The sequence below is a fragment of the Scophthalmus maximus genome, chromosome 5 (genome assembly GCF_022379125.1).
Source record: "Scophthalmus maximus strain ysfricsl-2021 chromosome 5, ASM2237912v1, whole genome shotgun sequence".
Taxonomy (NCBI): domain Eukaryota; kingdom Metazoa; phylum Chordata; class Actinopteri; order Pleuronectiformes; family Scophthalmidae; genus Scophthalmus; species Scophthalmus maximus.
Window position 1 is genome coordinate 14,980,959 of NC_061519.1, and position 23,254 is coordinate 15,004,212.

Consider the following 23,254-nt stretch of genomic DNA (forward strand, 5'->3'; position numbering starts at 1 on the left):
ACTGAAGGAATAGTTAAACATTTTGGGAATATGCCTATTTACTTTCAGTCAGTGAGTTAGATGAGAACATTAATACAACACCCCATGGCCAGTTTGATCTCTTATGGGTCCCTCAAATGTGAATATTTACTTCTTTCCAGGGCTGTCATTTCAGTGACACTCTCCACCAATTAACGCTTTTAGGATTTTTGGGGTAATGCATTAAAAAAAAAAGAAGAAAAAATCAAATACTGATTTGGCAACTGTCTAAGCTTCAAAAACTTCCTGTCAGGCCCAAAAGTTTCTCAGTCGATAAAAACTCTAAACATGGGGTTCTTTAAATCAAGCAGTTAGACCATGATCATTTTAGCTATGATAAATAATAATTCTAATATTTTTAACACTTAACAATTACTAAAGAAAATAACTGTCAGGTAAAATGATAATGAAAATAATTGTTGGTTACAGTGCCTGAGATTATTGTTTGTGCTAATGACAGAAAGTTTTTTTTTTAATATAAAAAAAGCTTGTTTAAACACAGCACTGGTTCTTTACTTCATCATCTTCACATCCTTTGTGAGTGGGAACAAAATTCTAACGCTCACCACTTACCACAATATAATTTTTTTGTTTAATCTGTATTAAAGTAAAAAGGTTTAAAATTGACATGTATGTATGCACATTATATATATATATATATATATATATATATATATATATATATATCTCCAGCCACTTTCATTGCACCATATTCTCTGCTCTGAGCCGTTGCCAGGCAACAAGCAGACGTTCCATGAAGTAATATATACTGTGTCCTTAGAACTGAAAAATTTAAAACAAGCATATATCAGTCTCATAATTATTATTGCCATTTAAAAAAGGAATACGCCTCCGCAAATAAGGCTGTGAACACTGCTAGTGTTGCATTTAATGTTTTGTTTTGTTTAGTTTTTATATTTGTATTCTATTCATTTCATTGATGAATTTTACTATTGCTTACTTTAGCTTCCTTATTACCTCAGTACGGGATTATACTTTGACACTTTTATACCTAATTAAATATTTCACTTAAGAGGGCTATAGGTGGATTTGATTGCGTTGGACAGAGCCAAGCTCTTGCCCCATTTCCCATCTTTATGCTAAACTATGCTAACAATTGCTTGGATTAGACAAGCAATACAATTTGGAGGACCGACAGAACAGTAGTACTAATCCTTACCAACTCTCTGTAAGAGAGCACATTTCCCACAATGTCATTTTTGCTTTAGATTAGGTGTTAAAAAAAAACAAGTATCGCAATGTTTTTTCCTCACTCTTTAATCAATAGTTATTTCAAGTTACATATATAATGTTAATAAATGCCACTTCAATATACAACCCTTTGACTTCCGCACCAAGAAGGAAAGCTCTTCTGCCCACACTTTTTAAAACAAAGCTAAATAGAAACATATCTGAAGAGTCAGTGTGCATCCATAGAACAACCAAACGAACATATGCAAGGCCAAGAAGTGCAAGTTATCTTGGTTATAGGCAACTACCAAGCAAGGACACAAGATATCACAGATTGTACTGTATGTAGAAACCCCCAAATTGCTTACCATATTCATATTTTCTGAGATTAGTACGAAGTTTGGTTCAAATTTGCCAAGAGTTCATGAAGCCTATGAGGTCTGTGAGTCTATGGAAGTCATGTAGAATTGAGTGACTAGACAATGATAAGGATATTTTCTTGGCAAATGTGATATACTGTACATTCATACAGTTGAGACGCTCCTTTGCACTAATGCTGTGGAGTAGAAGAAGGGGAATCGTACAGCTTAAGTAGATTTCAGTGTCAAGCCTTATGCCGTCAATCCACAGCAGTGACATGGATACTGTGATTGATCAAAGAGGCTCCTCCTTCCCTCTCTCATTCCCCTGTGGAGTCTGTTACAGTCATGTCTGTGTCAGAGACTGGCATCACTACAACACAAAGGGACAAAAGAAGTCACTAAGAAAGAGAGACAGCATCTCAAATAACAAGCTTCGCCCCATGTAGTGACCTACAACGCCTCACAGCTAGTTGTCTTCCCATGTGGCCAATGGTAGGGCACTATATGGAGGGGAACAGAATGATGTCTGACAGATAAGTCCCCAGCACGGCTGCTGAGGTGAGGCCCTGTGCTGGTGTCAGGCTGTCACATTTGATGGAATATCGCTGCTGAGTCATAGGTGACTATGTGTAGAAGATGACCTCAGGAATCTGTCCGTCCTCCACGGAAGTGCCGTTGTTGTTGCCTGCTGCGTAGCAGAAGGTGAAACAGGTCTTTGTGCCGGTGGACGATGACTCATATGTTACCTTTCGCATTCCCTTGGTCCCATAATGAGAGTCTGGACCCTGCAAGCCAAAAGAAAAGGAAAGATAAGTGTTCACTGAATAGTAGCAAATTAGATTGTCTTAAACTACCATTAAGGGAAAAAATACACAATTTAACCTATATGCCAGTGTACTGCTAGACAGCAGAACACAAGCTGAATGTTTTCTCTTATGTATCTATCATCTAAAATTCCCAGACCTTAAGTGTAGCACAGGCAGTGTAGTTGACGTTGGGTAGTATCTCCACTGGTTCCTTGAACATGACTCTGAAGGTGTTGGCCGAGCCATCACAGCTGAAGCCTGTATCGTTCTGTCCCAGCACCGTGTTGCTGTCTGTGTGAATTATCTGCATGAAGAGAAGGCAAGTCACAAACATCCAAACTGTGTTATACAGCATCGGTTATGATATAAAAGAGAGACAAACCACTTTTAGAATCCTAAATAGAAAAGTCTATAAATAGGTGGGTATGACAAATATTGCACACCCCTCCCCAGGGGTTGACTTGTCGACAAGAACTCTGGACAGCATGACAAATTTGTGAAGGGTAAAGGTCCTTACCTGTATGTTGACTTGGTAGTCTGTGGGTCCGTGTATAGAGCCATAGAGGCCGAACCCAACCACAAATATCCTTCTGTTTACTGAGAACCTGAGAGGAAACAGGGAGCAGGAACATTTTCGAAAAGTTTTGACAGGTAAGTCCTTTGTAAATGCAATGCAATGTATAATGAAAGAATAGTGCTATTTTCTTTTCTTTTGACTATTTGTCTAAAATCAGCTCTGCTCTTCACTCACCGTATGCGATCGCTTGTTCCGCTGTAGCCCCAGCGGCTCTCCACCTGTCCAAAACGCGTGATGCTGCACTCCTTCCCGCGGAGGCAGCAGCGAGGCCGGTCAATGAACTCAACACGGGGCTTTGGGTTCACCGTGAAGTGGAGGAAGAGACTTACCACCTCCCTGTCACTAAGAATACTGGACTGGGCTGGACCTGAAGGCACATGACCAAAGGACAAAGGACAAAGATCAGAGTCTAAAGTGTCTATTTTGGGAGAGAGAAAAATAGACAAAGAGTGAGTCCAGTAAAGAAACTGTGTCCGTTTACGGTGCTGTCGTTCACCTGCAGCAAACTCCTCGATGGTCATTAGAGGGAAGCGGATGAGTGTGAGGGCTTTGCCCAGGACTTTGCGTTTGTTTTCAGGTGTGGGCTGCAGCTGCTGCCTGTGAGCCTCAGCCTCTGCCCAACGCACCGCAGCTCCAAACAGACGCACCTCCCTCACCCCGAGAGTGTCCCTCTCCAACACTGCCACCAGTGTGTCTGAAGGAGGGAGACGTAAAAATCAATGGCGAGCTATACAACACATAGAAACAGATAGCATTCAGAGAGATGACAACCTCCAGGGACAGCGTGGAGAAATTACCCAAGTCTATGTCGGTGAAGCCCTCGGCAGCGAGAGCGTCTCCAGTGTTCTTATCAATGTTTTCTAGACAAAGGCTGGCAAGCTGAGGCTCATCAAACAGTCGTGCCTGAAAAAAGGAACACGTCACAGTTTGGGACATGCATTTGTACATCTGTAGATGGTTAAAACTGACATCTTGTGTTTATATTTTTGTATGAGATTATGGTTCAATTAGTGCTGTATGGCAGGTAAATAAATACATCAATAAAAATGATCTCTATGAGTTGTAAACACACAACAAAGTGAAAATTTCAACTGCTAATACAGCAAACTGAATGTCAAAACAAGCCTCTTTGTTGAAATCTTCACGATATACGGGCCTATAGGGTTTTTCGCTCCAGGAAATAAGATTGACAACAGTTTGGAACAATTTCCCTATCCAAATGATGCCCTCTACATGAACTGCTGAGCTGTGTGCATATGTGTGTGTTGTTTTTTCTTTTCCTTTTTTTAAAAAAAATCTGTGCAATGATGACCTGTGTGAGCAACATGAAAGCATTGTCTGCTCTCAGGTTCTTCTTCAGGAACTCCACACAGTGGGCCTCCAGGGCTGGCACTGCATACTTCTTCGCTGTATAGAGTGTGGTCATCACCGTCTCGGGCCCGATCTGGACTTCATCAGAGTAGAGGAACCTGCGGGAGGCGGCACCATTTTAATGTGTCACTAATTTAGTGATGTGGATTCTTAATTTAATCTTAATCTTCATTGTTTCATCTTAAATGTAGATGCCAATTATTACCATTTCCCAAATTTAAATCATAATAAATACAGCAACACACGTCCACTGGAGTGACATTCAAACCATCGGTTTGGATGACTCGCTCTCTCCCTCCTTACTTCAACAAGGCGAGAAAAGCAGCCGGTTCCACATCAGGAAGCTCGATTTCCGTGGAGGTCGTCGCCATCCCACCGTTGAACATCGCATCAAACACAGCGCTCCCCACAGCCAGAACAAACCTGGCAACGACACCAGTCGGCAGACAGGTCACACGTTTGCGCTGGGCACATTTAAGAAGTAGCTAGCTCATGCTGTAAGCTGCAGGCGACCCTCTTACCTGTGCGCAGGTATCCTTTGTACCCCCATTCCTTTGCCCACTAAAAAATGAACGTCACTCAGCACCTCGTTGTTGAACAGGAAGGCGAATCTCTCCTTGACGGTGCTCTTCGTCGCCTGCCAGTTGTAAACCGGCTCTCGGTACACCAGCACGGACGCAGCCGCCGGAGTGGCGTTCGGTGCCGCCGAATGGGAGGCGTTCGACGCTGCGCCGGATGCCATGTTGGACGCCGGGGTGGACATGGCTCCGGTTGCCGCAGCACCTGCCGCAGCGGGCTGCTGCAGGGGGTTCTGCGCAGTCGGCGGTGCTCCGGTCGAAACACCGTTGCTGTCGCCGCCGCCAGGCCCCAGCTGCGGGTTGGGACGCCTCGCGACTCCCGGCGCTCCCCCAGCCGCACCGGCCGCTCCGCCGTTGGATGCAGGCATGGAGAACACGCTGTTACTGGGCTGGCTGTTCCCCAAAGGACCCGGACCGGAGAAATTAAGGCAAGGAGGCCTGCCACTGTTGTCTCCAGCAGCCATCTTGAATTTAGCATATGCGTAAACAACACACTTCACCGTCTTGCGTATATCTGGTAGTCTCGAGAGTCATAGCCTCATTTGCTGCCCTCTAACGTGAATTGTTGGTACTACAAGTGACTCTCCACCTGCACAGGTTTGTTCCCTTACACCAGTATTTTTTGAAGTATATTCATGATTGACTATGACTAACACGCTAGGTTTTGGGGGTAACAGTAAATTAGATGCCTTTGTTGTTCCTGATTTAAATTTGCCCATATAGGACAGTTTTAAAACTGTCCAAAGAGGACAGTTCAAAACCTGTTCAGATTGGGCTCATGGAACACAACAGGCATTTAAGTCATGACTCTGGGTTTTTACTTTCCATGTCCCACCTATCACTGCCATGATCCTACAGACCTCTGCCCCATAATTACCCCCCTAAATTTTAGCAATAATTAAACACAGCTGGTCAGCTTATATTTGAGCTTTCCTCTGAAGGGACAATATTAATACCCTACCTATCATGCAACATAAAATTATCCAGTATTGCAGTCATGATCATCACTCCTAAACAAATGTATGCATAGTATTGCAGCTCCTGTTGTTATTCAAGGACAGCTGATTATGCATTCACATTCAGTATTTGAGTTGACTAAACAAAACTGACATGAATTAGGTCTGGAAGCAGCATGCTTTAAAGTCCAGTGCACCACAGCAGAAAGCGCCAACCATTTAGATAAACTTTGCTCTAAGTCTAAAATGTGTACAGCTCAATGTAAAATTGAGGTTTAAGGAATCAAAACATTTTGCTATGATTAAACCCTTTTTTTCTAATCTTAACAGTAAAGAGTAAAGAGCATTTATTCTAAGCACATGCTCCTTTTTTTTTTACAAAACTTGCACTCCACTTCCTTGTCTGCCTTGTCATCCCCTGACAGACTCAGCACTAATGGGAGTCATATTTGATGTTTCTCATTCCTCTGGAGAGCTCAGGTTCTTTTATTCATATTCATATTCATATCGCCTCGTCAATGTGACAAAATAGACATCAAAATATGCTCATATTGCTCATAGCTGGCTCACACCTACCACTGGACTTGCACATTGTGAACATGGGATACTGGTGAGTTCATTTGTATCCCTGAGCATCATTCTGTGTAACAAATGAGATAGGATTTACTTGGCCAGCCCACATAAAAGGTTTGCGACAACCAGAACCTATCTATCTGATGATACACTGTGGAGCCCTTACCCCATTAGGAACCACTGAAGTAGTTTGAACTATTCAGCATTCATATATATTCTATTCATGCATATAGTAGCTTTTTTTAAAAAAATGCTAGTCTATATTTTGCAGAGAGTACTGGGATACGTGGCCCTGCTGGCTTTTGTAATTTGGCTTCATCCCACAGTAGGCTATTAATGGAAATATATATTCTGAGCAAAACAAATAAATAACCCCATGGGTCTTTTGGGGGTTATTTACAGTTTTTTCTAAAAAATGCTTGGTACTCTTAGAAAAATGAATGAAATTCGTCGCCATATTTTCCCACTGAGTGCATTACACTGATAGTAATTACCCCCCTCCTCCCCCCACTGCCTGCTCCTCGTCCACCGTGACGTCACGGCGGCGCGGCGCGGCGCGGCGGAGCGGAGCTGTCCTCGCGCGGTGGGTGCTGCCGCTGAAACAAGATGGCTGTGCGCGCAGGAGGAGCAGCAGCGGAGGAGAGCTGAGGCAATGCAGAGGAGGAGGACGAGGGGGGCGAGGGGTTTCACGCCTGTGTGTGTCTCGTCCTGCCGACAGAGCAACAGCTCCGCAGAGGAACACTGAAGAGGGACATCTCTGACCCGATGCTGGTTCGCTTCCGTTACCACTTAGGGTGACGGGTTGAGTTGAGTGAGCGTGTGTGTGTGTGTGTGTGTGTGTTTGGGTTTTTTTTTTTTTTTTGCTAGTAACCAGGAGACTAAACGGGACTGGCCAAACAAATCACGGAGCACTCAGCAGAGGACAGCCGGGGACGCTCGCACCGCTACCAGAGATGTCCCTGCTGTGTGTGGGAGGTAAGAGAGGCAACCCGGTCCGAGCCCGGTGGTCCGAGCCCGGTGGTCCGAGCCCCGAGGAGCGAGTCCGTGTCGCCCGAGCAGCAGCGGAGGGTTCGTGCTGAATAGTCATTAAGTCACACGGCAGCTCGTCGCGGGGACGCGGCACGTTATGAGAGGAGGAGGAGGCGGGGACACACCGGGACACTTTTACCGGCGCTGCCGCGGAATGACATGTTGGTTTAATTCACTGTTTGTTTGACCTGAAGTGAAGATGCGTTGGGGATTCACATCTGACACTGACAGTCAAACAGAAGAGGCATCATTTGCTACATGGCTAGACCAAGTGGGCTTATGTTGGTGCTGCTATATTCACCTGCTGTTTGAGTTTCTATAAATGTCTACATGGAGGTGTGTGTGTGTGTGTGTGTGTGTGTGTCATCTACTCTGTTCATTCATGCGTGGGCAAGTCGGAGGAGGAGGAGGAGGAGGAAGAGGAGGCGGACGAGGAAAAGCCCCTGCCGCTTGCCGCACCGCGCCGCGCCGCACCGCACCGCGCCGCACCGCGCCGCCCGCCGCTCCGCTGTAGTCGTGAGGGAATACTCTCACGCCGACCGGAGGTGCGCGTCACTGCCCCGCGTTTTCCCCGAAGCGATGCGTCACCTCCTCCCACCAGACTCGCAGTCACAGGGAGCACCTGATGCAGACACTGTTGCCTGTCAGGGCGATGAATAAGCATCTGCTGTGGCTGCTCATTAAGAGGCAACACTCCGCACCACACTGACGCAGGACGCGGCGATGGACTGAAGTCCACGTCGTGGTCCCGAAGTCAAACGCGTTAGGCTTTTGTTGGACAGACAGAGGAGGTGGGCTTCAGCATCTGCCAGAATGATCCCGTTTTACCTCAAAAACGGAGCAATTAGGAATGTCACTTAACAAGGTTTGTCCATGTGTAGTGTGCCCTCACCATATTTAATATTAAGCAGCAGGACTGCCCAAACTGTCAATAAGGAATCCTTTAACAGCAGCAGCTGACAATGATTTCCATTATTGATTATTTTCTCAATTGAAAATTTCAAGGAAAAATGTCAAGCATGGGTCCATTAAAATAAATTAACAGCTATTTTCATAATTGATTCATTTTTTAAATAACTTTTGCAGCACAAAAGGAAGTCGTCCCGTTGGCCCACGTCCTACGGGACATCTTCCAACAGCTTGTTTTGTCTAACCAACAGTCCAAAACCCAAAGGGACTAACCCTAACCCACAAAAACAAAAACGACTTCTTAATGCTATAAGTGGAACTACATAATATTTGACTTGTTTTGCTTGGAAATATTTGTTCATTATTTTTCGGTCTTATCAACTAATTGTTCAAGCTCTTAATCAGAAGAAACTGCAAATTAGTGAGTGTGTGGAGGTACGTTTGAGCTCTTGACATTTGTTGTAGACGGAATAACGCCAATGTGGGGACAAAGAGAAAGTTTCAGTCACCTTTCACACGTCAGGCCCTTTAGAGATGCGACCCCACCCCGTCCTGTCTCGGACAGGTCCGCCCTCTGACAGTCCCTGCTCTGAATCAGCCCCGGTCGTCATTCGGACCTCGAGTGTTCTTCTTTCAAGTCAAGTCAAGTCAAGTCAAATGCGCTATAGAAATAAAAAAAATTGACTCATTCATAAGCAGTGAATAAGACTGTCAGTGTCGTAAGGCTACGAGACTTGGCAGACGACCCTCTCCCTGTTCCTGTTACATCATTCATGCTTACCTGGCTGGAGCTATTTCTGGCCTCCAGTACTTTGTGCCTCTTGAATAGGCCGCATTTCTTTGGAGCATCTGCCGACGATTGCAGAATTCAGACACGGATACAGATTGACTCTGAAAAACATGGCCTCTTTTCCTGCAGATATCGCACTTACTTTCAAGTCCCTGTCTGGATTTTGGGCAATAAATCATCAAGTGCAATGCCTCTGTCTGCAGTTGCAAGGACTGCTGCTGCAGATCTGCGTGTATGTAAGATCGTTCAGAATAAGGCGCTGTCCCCCTGAATCACATCAGCCCTGGTTTTGCCATTGGATGTGCTGAACTCAGCTCACCCACTCCCTACTTTACATTCCCTGACAGTTCAAGTTGAAGGGTTTGCTTGATTCCCTGTCGAGTCTCGGTTTTCTTGCCAATCTGCTCAGTTCCCATAAGTCAGAGTCTGCTGTGTCAGAGGAACTCCCCCGATGAAGTCGCTGCTCCAGAAAGAAAGAAAAAAAATGGCATTGCACATAATTTATTACTGGGTGTTACAGATTGTGCTATGCATCCTCTGATTAAAGAATTAAAATAAAACACAGCCACACTTTGATTTGTTATGTCTCTTCAGTCATTTAATCGGATGGAGATAGATAGTTATAGCTCTGACCTCGTTTTCTGAATCTAGGCTGCTCATCCATAACCTACATTTCAGCCAATTGATCCAGTGCCACGGCCCTTCACAGGCTTATTGTTTATGAGTTATAGGTACTTATATGTACAGTATCTGCATATGTGTTGGGGTCATGGTGACTGCCTAGATACATGCACTTGTGACAAAATACAGTATTGTTTGCGGGGCATGTGGACATTTCTCGTCTTAACTCACCCAGTCGCAGAGATTTATGACTATGTGCTATTATTAAAACTTCAGCTTTCCACTGTTGAAAATCCAATTCGTTTTTTATTGATTCCTCTCATGTAGCAATATATTCCCAGGCCTGTTTTAGTGTTGGCACAAAAACTCAGCAAGTAGCAGGCTCTGATGTGGTCGACCTAAACAATTATAACATTTTCACAGCTTTCATTTTTGTCTTCTTGTTATTGTATTACATTTTCCCATTTTCTGTCCTGCTTTCAGCTAATTCTGTTTTGAAAGATCAAGCCGGCTTCATAGGAATTTTGAGCCATTGCCAGGGCGGAATTATGACCTACACATAAACCCTGTCATGTGTGTGTGTGTGTTTTGCACACGTTGAGTTCACATGAAGGTTGCTAAGGTGTGAATGGATGTAGACATTTATATATTTCTTATAACTACTGCAGGTGGATGTGAGTGAGTCACTGCAGTTGAGCGTGTCTGAGAGAGCCTGCATACGCCTTTGTGTGTGTGTGTGCGAGCGAGCTTCTGTACCTGCTCATATAACAGCGTGGCACTTAATTCAGAGTTGGCCTGAGTGTGTACGTGTTGCATGAAAGAAACATGAAGTAACAGGACTGAGAGTTGGAAACAGAAAAAAGTGGCGTACTGACTCAACAAACAAGCAATTTTACATCAACTTTTAATTTTGTGTTGGTTACTATGGCGACGGATTCCAACGTCGTGAGATAAGTGTAGAGTTGTTGTTTACATCACATTTCTCAAGAGGTGATAAAGGCAAAGGTTTGGTTTCATAACATATTGGGCTTGCATTTGCAATTTATTGATACAAACCTGTGTGTGTGCATGGTATTTGCACATCTCCAGTGTGGTGAGGGGGGTTTCTGGAGGGCAGTGGGCAGTAGAGCATTAAAAATGTATGTGCGAGTAATGTCAAAGCTGGTAAAAAAAAGGTGCTGCAGATAGAGCCTGAGCTCTAACTGTTCACTGAAAACTCCTCAGTCACGTCGTATTTAATTAAGGAGGGAATTGTCCCCTTTGACTGCTTGTAGAATAAGGACTCTACATATGTGAGCTCTGAAATTTGGATGTATTTCATTATAAAATCCTGAATAATTAAATACCCACCACTGCTATTAGAATTCTTGCTGATTAAAATGTGCTATTAATAATATAACACAGTGGTGGTTATATTTCTGATTCTGTGTCAGATACACCGATGGAGCATGGGGGGAAAGCTGCACTGTGTGTTTCTGTGTTTTGCTCTGGACCTTACGGCTCAAAGGCAGAGCGCTTGGTCCAAATCTGCATAGTTGCAATTCGTATAGGATTTGAATATGTGCTGTCAGTACAGTGACAGCAAAATATGTCTCAAATCTGCTAAAATTCCCTTTAACATATTGTGTTTACAGTCATCTCCATGAGTGTCATGTAGCATATTCAAATGCACAGACTGTAAAAGCTAAAACAGAGGATGCAGGAGCGTTCAGAGATAAGAATAACAGATGGCATTTCCTGTGTGTGACTTTGTCTCTCTGTGTTCCCACAGTGAAGAAAGCCAAACTGGATGGACCCCAAGGTAAGACCTGCGATCCTGGAAATAGAAAGAGGCAGATCACTCCGCTGTTATGTGATGTAAATCTTTAAGGAGACAAGGACGTATCACATGCTTCAGCCTTGAATGGAGATGAAGGGATGTGAAGTTAGGTAATTCATGGGACACTACATCTGCAAGGCTTCCTCTGAGGTCATAATTGTTTCTCTCTCCCTTTCCTTAACAGAGAAGTTCAACACGTACGTGACTCTGAAGGTGCAAAATGTGAAGAGCACAACCATTGCTGTCAGGGGCAACTTGCCCAGCTGGGAGCAGGACTTCATGTTGTGAGTCCGTCATCATCCTCTTACAAAACTCCCACTTCTGTTTCTGTATCTCCTTCTCCCTCCCTCTTTTCATCCTCTCATCCCATTCTCCACTTCAGCTGCTTGAGTGCTTTTGTGTTCTTTTTTTTCCTCTTGCTTTCTATCAATCTTCCTCCCTCCCCTCTCTTTCACTCCTCCTTCCTCTCTGCATCCGCACCTCGCCTCATCCTCCTTTTTTCATCTGCTCTCCATCGGCACTTCCGGCCCTCTCATCCTTATTCTCAACCTTGGCTCCGTCCCAGCCCCTCTTTCTTTTCCTCTGTCACTTCCTCTAACCACAGTTTCTTGATCTTTATGTGCTCAGCCCCTCCAACTCCTCCTCCTCCTCCTCCTCTCCCCATTTCAACCCCCTCTCTTCTCACCCCTTCCCTCTTCCTTCCCTCTACACATATTTCTTCTCTCCAGGTATCTTCAGCAATATTTCCCACTTTCGAATGACTCTGTGTGAGCTTGAATATTGAATCTTTAAATCATTATATAACAGAGTATTTGACATGGAGAGTAATAGTGTGGTATTGACAATGTAGTGCACTTGTGTGATGTCCGGAGGTGTTAAACATTGTGCTGGGGTTGCATCAGTGAAGCCTTGTTATGTAATGTTCGGGCTGCAGAGAGAGCCTCATCCTCCTCCTTCAGAATGCCTCTGAATGATTGTGCTCCCTCTGTCACTGCAATGAATCAACCGGGCACTTCTTAAAAGGAGTCACAGCTGAGACGGGAAATCCAGTCGCCCTATTTCTTAATTAAAGTTCCCACTTTGTCGCTCCAGGCGTGCGATACAATCACCTCCTCCACTGCCATCATTACACTTGTCCCTCCCCTCATTCATCTCTCTGTCCCTCTCTCTCTCTCTCTCTCTCTCTCTCTCTCTCTCTCTCTCTCTCTCTCTGTGTTTCCTGCTGTTTTTTTAATGTGTCAGATTCTCTCAGGATTGCACCCACAGAGACGTGTCTTATATTTGTCATAGTGAAGCCCAAAAGTAATTACTTTGCATCTTGTGTGTGTATGATATGTGTGTTCAGCAGTTATTTACATTAGTGCAAGTGCCAGTGCAACAATGTTAAAATACTTCTTTCAAACATAAAAGTACAGTAAGGTACAGTAGTATTTAGCAAAATATCATCACAATAAAAGAACCTAGTCAAGTAAATACAAATACCTAGAAATGTGCTAGCAGTTGCCCGAATGTACTCGGTTACTTTGGACCAATTAAGTGACCTTTTCTCTGGATTTCAAACTTTTCTACCTTTCTCTGCCTTTGTAGTGAGATCAACCGCCTCGACCTGGGTCTGACGGTTGAGGTGTGGAACAAAGGCTTGATCTGGGACACCATGGTTGGCACCGTGTGGATTCCCCTCCATAGTATCCGACAGTCAAATGAGGTTTGCCACCACTTTTGAAACGCTAGAGTTGAACACTCTGTTCTCCATCGTACCTCAAGGGATTCACAGCAGTGTCGCTGGTCTGGAACTTGTTGTTTGTGTATGAGATGTTCATCTTTCTGTTCGCAGGAAGGTCCAGGCGAGTGGCTCACACTGGACTCTCAGGTCATCATGACTGATAATGAGATATGTGGCACCAAAGACCCCACTCTCCACCTGGTGCTGCTCGACACACGCTTTGAGCTGCCTCTTGGTGAGAAATCAATACTTACATAAAAATCACAGTCCCCAATAGGTGGAAGGAATGAGAATATCACACTATAGGAAATCGTCGACCCGCAAAGGAAAGTGGAGAATTTCCTGAATAATTCATGTCTGTCTGCATATTTTTCAGAGCAAGCGGTGATGTATGAACACCAATAATTTCTGACAGATTAATTAACCTGACCTACTTCTCAGTGAAATGTGTTAAAGGCTGTTTGTGTTTGCATTAGTGTCAGTGAAGGAAGGTTTGTCTCCTTTCTTTCTCGGTAATCAAGCTGTGTCCCTCTTAGCATTGATTAGGTGTCATTTTCATAGCGTTTCCTCTTCCTCCAGTCAATACTGTACACCTGACTCCTCATTTTGTGAACACTGGCTATTTATAGGGGTTTGGCTCTATGGCTGTAAGTTGAAAGGCCATTTTCCCATGTTGTTATGTTCTGGGTCAAATAGTATTTTTTTAAATGGGTTACTTTACTGAGTTGTCCTATGGATGGAAATTGTTTGATAGGACAAAGCAATGTTCAAGTAGAAAGTTTGGGGAATTACTTTTTTAAGAGTTACCTGAGTTTGTGTGGTTTGTCGTTTTCAGATATCCCTGAGGATGAGGCACGATACTGGGCCAAAAAACTGGAGCAGATCAACGCCATGAGGGACCAAGATGTAAGCTGTCACCCCGCATGGTTTTTATACCCCAGCATACCCTCATATTTTCGGTGCACGCCACAAATAATTCACAAGTGGATTAAGAACAGTACATTACGAGATGAAATCAAACTATCAAGTTGCTTCTCTCCACACCCAACAGAATGACCTTCTACGTAGTGTAGAGGTAAAAGTCTTTCTCTCTTTCTCTGTCACCAGCCAACCTCTTTCATTAATGTGCATTTTTAATTTCTCCAGTATTCATACCAGGAGGAACAGGAACGCCCTCTCCGTGTACCAGGCACCCAGTGCTGTAAGTGACTGATCAGGGTCATTTGTTTGTGCTGAACAAGAGAATTAAGTGTGTAGCTGCTGAAATGTTACTAGATTACTTAAGCTCAGCATCTGCATTACGTGTGTGTAACCACACATGGGTTGTTTTGTGTTCGAGGGGAAAAGGGCCCGGGGATCGTTGCACTGTAAGGGATCAATGGTGGTATCAGATGTCCGGAGGCGAGCTCCTCCAGGAGGCCCAGTCTGCTGTGCTTGCTGAGCCAGCAGTCTAGGACCAGGTGGACAGAGCTCCTTCCTCGCCCTCTTTCCATTCACTAGCTCCATGTGGGAGCTTTGAAGCGTTAATGATGTGAGTGAATGTTTATGTTTGGACACCAGTGCAATTGTTAATCAAGACTGACACCCCCTCTTGTTTGCATTGCAGGTAACTGGAACATATGGGGAGAACAACAAAGTAAGTAGAGAAGAGATAGTCCCCTAGTATTTTGTGAGCACTACATTTGTAATTGTTTTGACTGCTATCCTTAATTAGATATGAAAGGAAACAGCAGGTTTGAGGGTAAAGTGCTGACTTTTAGCTTCAGTGTGAGGGTGAACAGTGTAGGACTCCTATATTTTTACACAGACTGTTCACGTTCACACTGACAGTAAGCTATGGTCAGTTTACCCAAATTAGCAAATTGGTTTTCTGTGCCAAGGGTTATCCTTCCCTGTGTTTCTGCCACGCCTGCAAAAAATTAAGGTACATTGAATTTCCTTTGTGATGCTCACAAAATTAACATTTAACATTAACATATCTTAGTCTTTGTCCTTGTTACTCTATATAATGAACAGAACACCAATTTCAGTTGCCATTTCTTTGGAAGAAAGTAGTTGCAATGAATAACAGTGAGGATGGTCCAGAGTAATTTGGGTGAACTGATCCTTTAACATCATTTCATTTTTAATCCGGTACTCTGCAGTACAGAGCCACTGTAAAAACATGTCGCTGTCCATATACTGCATACAGACTTTTAGATGTACGCATCAATGCAAAAATAGCCTTCCATGTATCCCCCTCTCTCTCTCTGTCCATGTTTTTCTCTCTTGCTGTGATTAACAGATGGTCTTACATAAGTGCCTCACCCACAACACTGCAGCAATTCATCTCATCTCTATTCACTCAAAAGAAAAAGGAAAAGGAAAGAGCACGGGTGTGATGACAGAAAGTGAACCGATGAGATGCAGAGAAGGAGAGTGAGACTTGCGGGGACACTGGCGAAGAGAAAAACAAAGTGCGATGCCTGTAATTAGTGTTTACACGCCTAGACAGACGGAGACGAAGGTGGATAATGATGAATGATTAATAGACGGTGGTTTCACTTTTTGACTGATTCAGCAGCGTTTAAAGTCCCTCGTCACTTCCCTCTGGCATGTTAAGTTCTGATCTATGGGCACCACAGAAAAATAAAGCATCTCCTTAGTGAGCAGAATGGATTTATGATCTGTTATGGTGATGGGAATGAGGAAGAAGCCCCCGATGATGTTCATCATGTGCTTCATCTATGGATGCACTCTGAACGACCTACATGAGTCTGATAGAGTTTCAGTAGTGGCCTGCTGCCACCTCATCTATATTATCTGTATTTACCATAGTACTAAGAGATTGGTTTGGTGCTGATTACAGCCTCTTCTCTCTCTGCCATATTTTGCCAGTAAAAATATTATATATATTTGCCAGTATTTTGTAAAAAAAACTTTGCCACACTCTATGGACACAAAATACAGTTAAAAGACATTACTCCTTTCTCATGCTGTGTCTCTATGTGTTTCTGTGTAGATGAGGATCCAGACAGTGCCGTGGATGACAGGGACAGTGACTATCGCAGTGAAACCAGTAACAGCATCCCTCCTCCCTACTACAGCACGTCTCAGCCCAATGCCTCAGTCCACCAATATCCCATCACCCACCAGCACCGCAGCTCCAGAAGCCTCTCTTACCCACGCTCAGGCAACAGCCAAGACCTTGACTACCCACAACAGAGGACTGTCAGGTATGCGCCTGGAAATCATTGTTATAATTATTAGCAATAAATCTATAAATAATTAATGAATAAATAATTTGGTTGGCAAAGTGTCAGAAAATTGGGAAAAATGCTTTCCCTCCACCTCTTGCTTTATGATTTATTCAACTGGCTATCTAATGGTCAATACTGCACATAAGATTAAAGCTGCGTGTGTGAGTGTATTGGACAGGGCAACTTCCCCATACTTCCCACCCATTTTCTCTAAACCTCCTCTGTGCTCCCTCCCTTCCTGTCTTCACGCTCCCCCCCCCCCCCCCCCCCCCCCCCCCCCCCCCCCCCCCCTCATCCTACTCCTCTCTGTACCTATTTTCTTTTTTTAACAGTCCCATTCATCAAAGAGTATAAATACCTTTTTCCTTCCTTTGTTGACTTTCTAAGTATTCGGTCTTTTTTCTTTTGTCAGCTTTCTGGAGATCTCTCACCTTCCTGTTCCGCTCTATTTCTCGCTGCTTGTCTGCTACTCTTGTATCCCCGGTGCTTTTCATTGATTAGCCATCAGCATTATTCCTGGCCACCTCAAGACACGTTAGAAAGGATTTCAGAAGGGCTCGCCAGTGTGTCCAGTAGAGTACAGAGTGTACCATAAACTGCTATGCGAGCATTTGTGAGATTATGGTTCTTTTACACACATGTACATGTTAATTAGTGTACATATAACTTGACAATAATAACATGGATGAGTGTTTCCGTTCATTATAAAAATGTATCCCTTTTTAGCAGTTAAATTAGTCTCTCCTCTCCTATCCTCTCCTTCCAAGCCCGACGGGGAGCTATGGATCGTCTGCAGAGCTGAGTCGTTGCAGCAGTCAGCTGAGTGAGGAGGATTATGGGGGCGAGTATGGAGAGAGGGATCCTTATGATGAAAACGACTCATACCACTCCTGCCATTCCTCAGTTAGCTACAGCAAAGGCTCTCCGGACTGGGACCCCGATGAGACTCAGGGTGCCTACAGCGATGAGGGTGGTTACAGCAAGGATGGGGGAGAGGAGGTGGCTCTGTACGAGGAGGAGGATGGTGGACTGTATGAGGGAGAAGAAGATGGCCTCTATGAGGATGAGGAGATGATATATGATGATGAGGATTTGTACAATTTCGATGGGACCCTCAGTGAGGACATGGAGCCTCCATTCACTCCCACGCCAACGTCAAATGCCCCTGCAACTCTTGATTTACCTAGCTCCAGACCTCCTCTGGAGAAACAGCCCTCCCTACACCAACAGCAGCCCTCTACTCAACCCTCGATCCAAACATCCAGCCAGGCTCATCCTCCTGGCACGGCCCCAGCAGCACAACCCCCCTCTGGTCAACCAACAGCCCAACAACCTAAACAGCCCCAGCCCCAAGCACAGCCTCAGCCTCAGCCACAGCCAGCCCCGTCTGCTACCTCCTTCTTTTCAATGGCCAAACCTCTAACAGCTGCAGTCACAGGCTTGGCCTCTACTTTCCTGTCTTCAGTTCCCTCCGCCCAGCCTGCCCAGTCCCACCCTCCTGCCTCAGCTGCATCTCAACAGCACCAGTCTGCTGCAGCCTCCTCCGTCCCTCCATCCCACCCTTCTAACTCGGCCTCTCAGCCCCCCTCCACCACCATGGGCCCTTCCTCCCAACAGATCCCGTCCTCTACACAGCCCCATTCCCAACTCGGCGATCCTGCCACCTCACAGTCTGCCGCCCCTGAGGACCAGGCTCCCCAGCTGGAGGAAGAAGCGTGGCTTGAAGAGGAAACGATGTTTGAGAGGGAGGCCATGACGCCCCCAGCCCAACCAGAGGAGAAGCCCCCCATGGAGGAGGAAGAGGAGCAATATGAAGAAAGCAGACCACCAACGCCATTAGATGAGATGCAACCTGAGAGGTACAGTAGGAGTTGAGGGTCAAGGAATGAGATCTATGATCTTTATCTCAACTTTATCACAAATCCTAGACATTTTTGATAGGAATCTAAAGTTGTATCTAATTTTTTTCTTTTAGCCCTCCAGTTATAGAGGAGCCCAAAGAGCCAGTAGATCCAGCAGTCAGAGCCAAAGAGAACTGGCTAAGGCTTTACAACAAGGTCTTAGAGCAGCTTCGGGAGGTAAGATCAGCCCCACCCTCGGTCCTCCACAGCAGTCCAGTCCCCTCCCTGAGTTGTAGGCCTGATTTAGCTCCATCCTGTGAGTTCAAGAGCCTCTAAAAGTGTCTAGCAAGTCTTTGAAATATGTATCTGAGTGCATTATTTATGTGCAGAGCCAGGGTACAGGCAGTAAGTTCTTGAGTTCTATTTTGATAGTTGTTGTTTTTTTTTGCCAGACACCAGAAAGCAGACTTAATGTGTTTAATATTCTATAATTGATAACTTTTGGTTTTCTTAAAATAAAGATACTTGACAGTCAGCAAACTTTTCTATCTTAGTTTCATGTTGAGCACCACACCACTGTTTGCCAAAAATACTGTTTAATTTAGTTGTGCACATTCAGTTTTGCTTGGTCAGTTTTCACTCGCATATTTTATCCACATATTTTGTTGCTATTCATTACCTTTGACATCAGTTGGACAGATGATTAATCACTTGCTTCAATGTTTATGTTTATGTTGATGTATGTCGCGTTGCATGTTTGTGCACATGGCCTCCCCTTGTTTGTCTTTTTTGTTTGTTTGTGCCGACCCACTTTCTTTTCTTTCTAGTTTCATGTCATTGCCATAGCGACACTCGCATGCACTTTGCTCGGCCGTCATTGGAGCATGTTGACAGGTAGGTACAACCTGACCGGTTTGCTTGAGCGAAAGAAGGAAATTCATGGAACTGTCGCAGTATACTGACATCAGCACAGGCAGTGAAGACCCTGGCTTAGAGGAAGACAGAGGAACAAACAGGCAGGCAACTGGAAACAAAACTATGGTAGCAGGCAGGAACAAACGGAGATGAACAAAAAAGGAACTTTTGACAAGGGGCAGGGAACAGACTGGGGTGATTAGGTAACTGGGCAGAGGAGTACAAAGTGGACAGGGAAGCATGTGAGACCGGTGAGCAGGTGGATGACATGGGAAAAAAGTCTAGGGACATCTGGTGGGCAGAGGAAGAATGGCAAATCTGGTGAAATGAAGGGGAAAACGTGTTTTTTTTGTAGTCCAGCTTCGGGAATTTGTAATTTCACCACGGCAGACACACGTCAATAACATTCGCCATCACATAAAGATGTAGTATTGTGTAAGTGGAGTCGGATTCTCTGAGCAGCGCTGAAGGCTTTTACTAAATCCTATGAATCCTCCTTTACACCTTTCCTTGACCTCATGACGTTTTCCATTGAGGTCAAGGAATAGTTGATAGGAAAAGACGATAGGATGGACAATCCGAATCCACCCAGAGTAAAAGTCTGAGGGAAAGTAGGAGGCAGAAAGTGACAGCATCAGATGTTTTGTTTAACTCCCCACTGTCTAGAAACAGTCACCTTCACTCTGCCCATTTATCTTCACTACAGTTTTATCTTTTCGGTCATATCTTCCAAGAGCTGTCATCCACTCTGATAATAAGTCACACTGGTTCATAGACTCCAAACCTATATCTGATTTCAAATTTAAACCAAAACATTTTTGCATAGTTACATAACCATTTTATGTATTATGTAAAGAAATAAGAAAGAGTAACATTTAATCAAAGAACATGTTTGTTTATAGTTGTGAATTATTCTTATGCATCATCTCTTGAGCAACATCACTTTCCACCTTAAACCACTGATGCAGTAATACACACATGGGGCAGGATTCTAGATGTTAAGAGTCCTGTAAAGCAGTTTCATAACCAGATAACATTCAGTCTAGTAATGCAGCATTATTCATACAGCATATGAAGACAAGAACAGGCTGAAAAGATTAAATTAAGTTTGCCTGTTTCTTTTATTGAGATGTCTCGTTTTTCCCCCTCAGGCCCGAGGAGAGACCTCCAATTCACTGTGGTTCGGTAAAGGAGGGTGAGTGTCTGCTGCCAGTTCTTCCAGTAATGATCTTTCACTCACACGAAGAACACAATAGATCACACAGTGAATAAGTCATGCTAATGTAATAACTGTAGAAATTACACTCAAATAAAATGATCATCAGATCGTCGTGGAAACCTGCAATTGTTTCTTAAGATGGAAAATGCCCTTCTTTAGTCGGGGAATCCTCCTTTTTCATTCAGCTCGTGGCGTTCGGCCAGTGAGTATTGAACCGCGGTGGGCTGCCCTGACTTAGCTGGCAGGTCATTTGGAGATGAGGCAGACCTCAGAGTGGAACTGAGGCTGCATACTAAAGAGGTGCAAAGTTTGCCAAATAGCAAGCCAACAATTACACCCAGGTGTATGGAGTGTGCTTCCTCCTATTTGAGATGAGGCAGTCAGCGTAATTAAACTCTCCAGTGGAGACCTTGAGAAGTCCTTGACTGGAGTAGCATTAGAAAACAATGATTAAGGGAAATACATCAGCCGTATGGTAACAAAACGTGATTTCATAGCAAAAACAAATTGATGATAGACTCATTTGACCAACTGTAAATATTACTAATTGTATAATGTATACTTTTTCTTATTCAGAATGGGAGGTGCACTCTACAGCATTGACAGCATGCCTGACCTTCGCAAAAGGAAAGCCATTCCTCTGGTCAGAGATCTGGTGAGAAACGCACACTCACAATACGCAGATGTGTTGTGGGTTGCACTGCAATCATTTTTGTTGCAGGGTTTAACTGTTTCTCTGAAATAGACAACTATCTTAAGTATTTTTGGTTAGTTTTTCTTACTCTAAAAAAACATCTAATCATGAATTTGCTCTTTCTTTTTTTCCAAGCTTACCTTTTTCATTCAATAATCCAAATTTAATATTATCATAAAAGATACAGTATACATTTTGATTTGACAGTCTATGATTGTTGTGTTGATAGATTAGCTTGCATATCTGTGGTGTTAATGTAATTACAGTAATTAATCAATATACTGACACTTCTAGAGGTCAGGGCACACAATGCATCTCAAATACTCATTTCCAATTCCTAACATATGTTCACATATGTTCTTTTATTCTCTCCTCCTGCGTTTCATCGCTGCCTGGTCTTATCAGGCCATGGTGAGTTCTTAACATTAACTTTAAGATGAAATATAACTCTTTCACATTGTAGTCGGCGTTCAAAGATAAACACGTTTTCTCTTTACCTTCTTTTTCAAAGTCTCTGGTGCAGAACTCACGTAAAGCTGGAATCACATCAGCCATGGCTTCCACCACTCTTGGCAATGAAGAGCTGGTGGGTTTTCTTTTTCACAACTCATGTCCAGGTTTTTTCCGAAAGCTAATCACTCGATATCAGACTAACATTTCTTTTCTCTGTGGCCTTTGCAGAAGAGCCATGTTTATAAGAAGACCCTCCAGGCTCTGATCTACCCCATCTCCTCCACCACTCCACACAACTTTGAGGTGTGGACAGCCACCACACCCACCTACTGCTACGAGTGTGAGGGGCTGCTGTGGGGCATCGCCCGCCAAGGCATGCGCTGCTCTGAATGCGGTGTCAAATGCCATGACAAGTGCCAGGATCTACTCAATGCCGACTGTCTGCAGCGTAAGGACTCTAATTTTTGCACATGTAAAACACATACCCCAATTTTAAACAGGTATGTGCACAGCCAGCCCTCCACACAGACCTAAACCTATTTAGCTCATATTCTGTATCCTTCTGCCCGATTGACATCCCATTATTCTTGTATTCTATCCACTCTCACATTCTCCTCCCTCTTCCTTTCCAATTTATCTCCTGAGTAATGTGCTGTCATACCCCTGCCTCTCGCCTCGCTCCCTTTTCCACCCATAGCCTTTGCATCTACACTGCTTTGTCTAATTCATCTCCACAAGAGGAGACTTATCCAATTCCATACTGATTTTGGAGTCAATCTATGCAATGCATAATTCATCGCTCTCCTGTCTCCACGGAGTCTTGTAGGATCTCGGTGCCAAAACATCTGTTGGTCTTTTACACTCTTTCTAATTTTTCCTGACCAGATCAGGGATTAAGTGAACAGTCTCCGTCATAACATTATGAGGTTTGGGATTTGATCTCTGACCATGAAATGTCAACGTATTTCAAAATAGATGGATTGCATGAAGACAAGGGATAAGCCACTGGACCTATAGGCCATTTTATATTTATTATCTTAAATATATTTCATACTATCGTCTTATTCTTCCTCCATCCCTCTTTTCATTCATCTGTCTCACCAGGAGCTGCAGAGAAGAGCTCCAAGCACGGGGCGGAGGACCGCACCCAGAACATCATCATGGTCTTGAAGGACCGCATGAAGATCAGAGAGAGGAACAAACCGGAGATCTTCGAGCAGATACAGGAAGTGTTTGCCCTCGACAAATCAACACACGGCGGACACATGAAACAGATCAAGCAGAGCGTACTTGACGGGACCTCAAAGTGGTCAGCGAAGATCAGCATCACTGGTTAGTTTTTCCTTATTAAAGTAAGTAATTCAAGATTTAAGGAGAGAGGCTGACATACTGTACAGCTTGTACAGCCCATTGAAGCAAATTAGTGATTTGATATTTTGGGTTGTATAAATAAAACTACTTTGCTATTTATTGATATAACAATTTTCTAATGAAATTCAAGTGTTAAAAAGAGACTTTACATTACAAGGTGTCTTGTCCGACAGATGCCAGGGTTTTTGTTGAATGTCTC

The 23,254-nt window shown here is 44.0% G+C and overlaps 2 protein-coding genes across 3 annotated transcripts in view; one reads left to right on the plus strand and one right to left on the minus strand.

Annotated features, from left to right (window-relative positions):
- Positions 1-1,278: 1,278 nt before the first annotated feature.
- On the minus strand, positions 1,279-5,404 carry LOC118310990 (BTB/POZ domain-containing protein 2). The gene is made up of 9 exons (XM_035634445.2): positions 4,847-5,404; positions 4,629-4,748; positions 4,267-4,423; positions 3,752-3,857; positions 3,451-3,648; positions 3,129-3,321; positions 2,895-2,982; positions 2,535-2,681; positions 1,279-2,356 (listed from the first exon to the last, which is right to left on the minus strand). Exons 1-9 carry the CDS (start codon positions 5,365-5,367, stop codon positions 2,195-2,197), a joined length of 1,692 nt encoding a protein of 563 aa, XP_035490338.2. The 5' UTR covers positions 5,368-5,404; the 3' UTR covers positions 1,279-2,194.
- Positions 5,405-5,543: 139 nt separating this feature from the next.
- Positions 5,544-23,254, plus strand: part of LOC118310989 (protein unc-13 homolog A-like) — a 31,246-nt gene continuing 13,535 nt past the window's right edge. For both annotated transcript variants that reach the window (XM_035634444.2, XM_047332036.1), the window contains exons 1-17: positions 5,544-7,407; positions 11,553-11,582; positions 11,785-11,884; positions 13,188-13,305; positions 13,435-13,558; positions 14,159-14,229; positions 14,470-14,524; positions 14,930-14,959; positions 16,325-16,538; positions 17,330-18,421; positions 18,538-18,640; positions 20,470-20,513; positions 21,114-21,192; positions 21,637-21,642; positions 21,743-21,817; positions 21,913-22,132; positions 22,789-23,016. In XM_035634444.2, the coding sequence (XP_035490337.2) occupies positions 7,386-7,407; positions 11,553-11,582; positions 11,785-11,884; positions 13,188-13,305; positions 13,435-13,558; positions 14,159-14,229; positions 14,470-14,524; positions 14,930-14,959; positions 16,325-16,538; positions 17,330-18,421; positions 18,538-18,640; positions 20,470-20,513; positions 21,114-21,192; positions 21,637-21,642; positions 21,743-21,817; positions 21,913-22,132; positions 22,789-23,016 (2,611 nt within the window). In that variant the 5' untranslated portion in view covers positions 5,544-7,385. The remainder of the gene's footprint in view (positions 7,408-11,552; positions 11,583-11,784; positions 11,885-13,187; positions 13,306-13,434; positions 13,559-14,158; positions 14,230-14,469; positions 14,525-14,929; positions 14,960-16,324; positions 16,539-17,329; positions 18,422-18,537; positions 18,641-20,469; positions 20,514-21,113; positions 21,193-21,636; positions 21,643-21,742; positions 21,818-21,912; positions 22,133-22,788; positions 23,017-23,254) is intronic.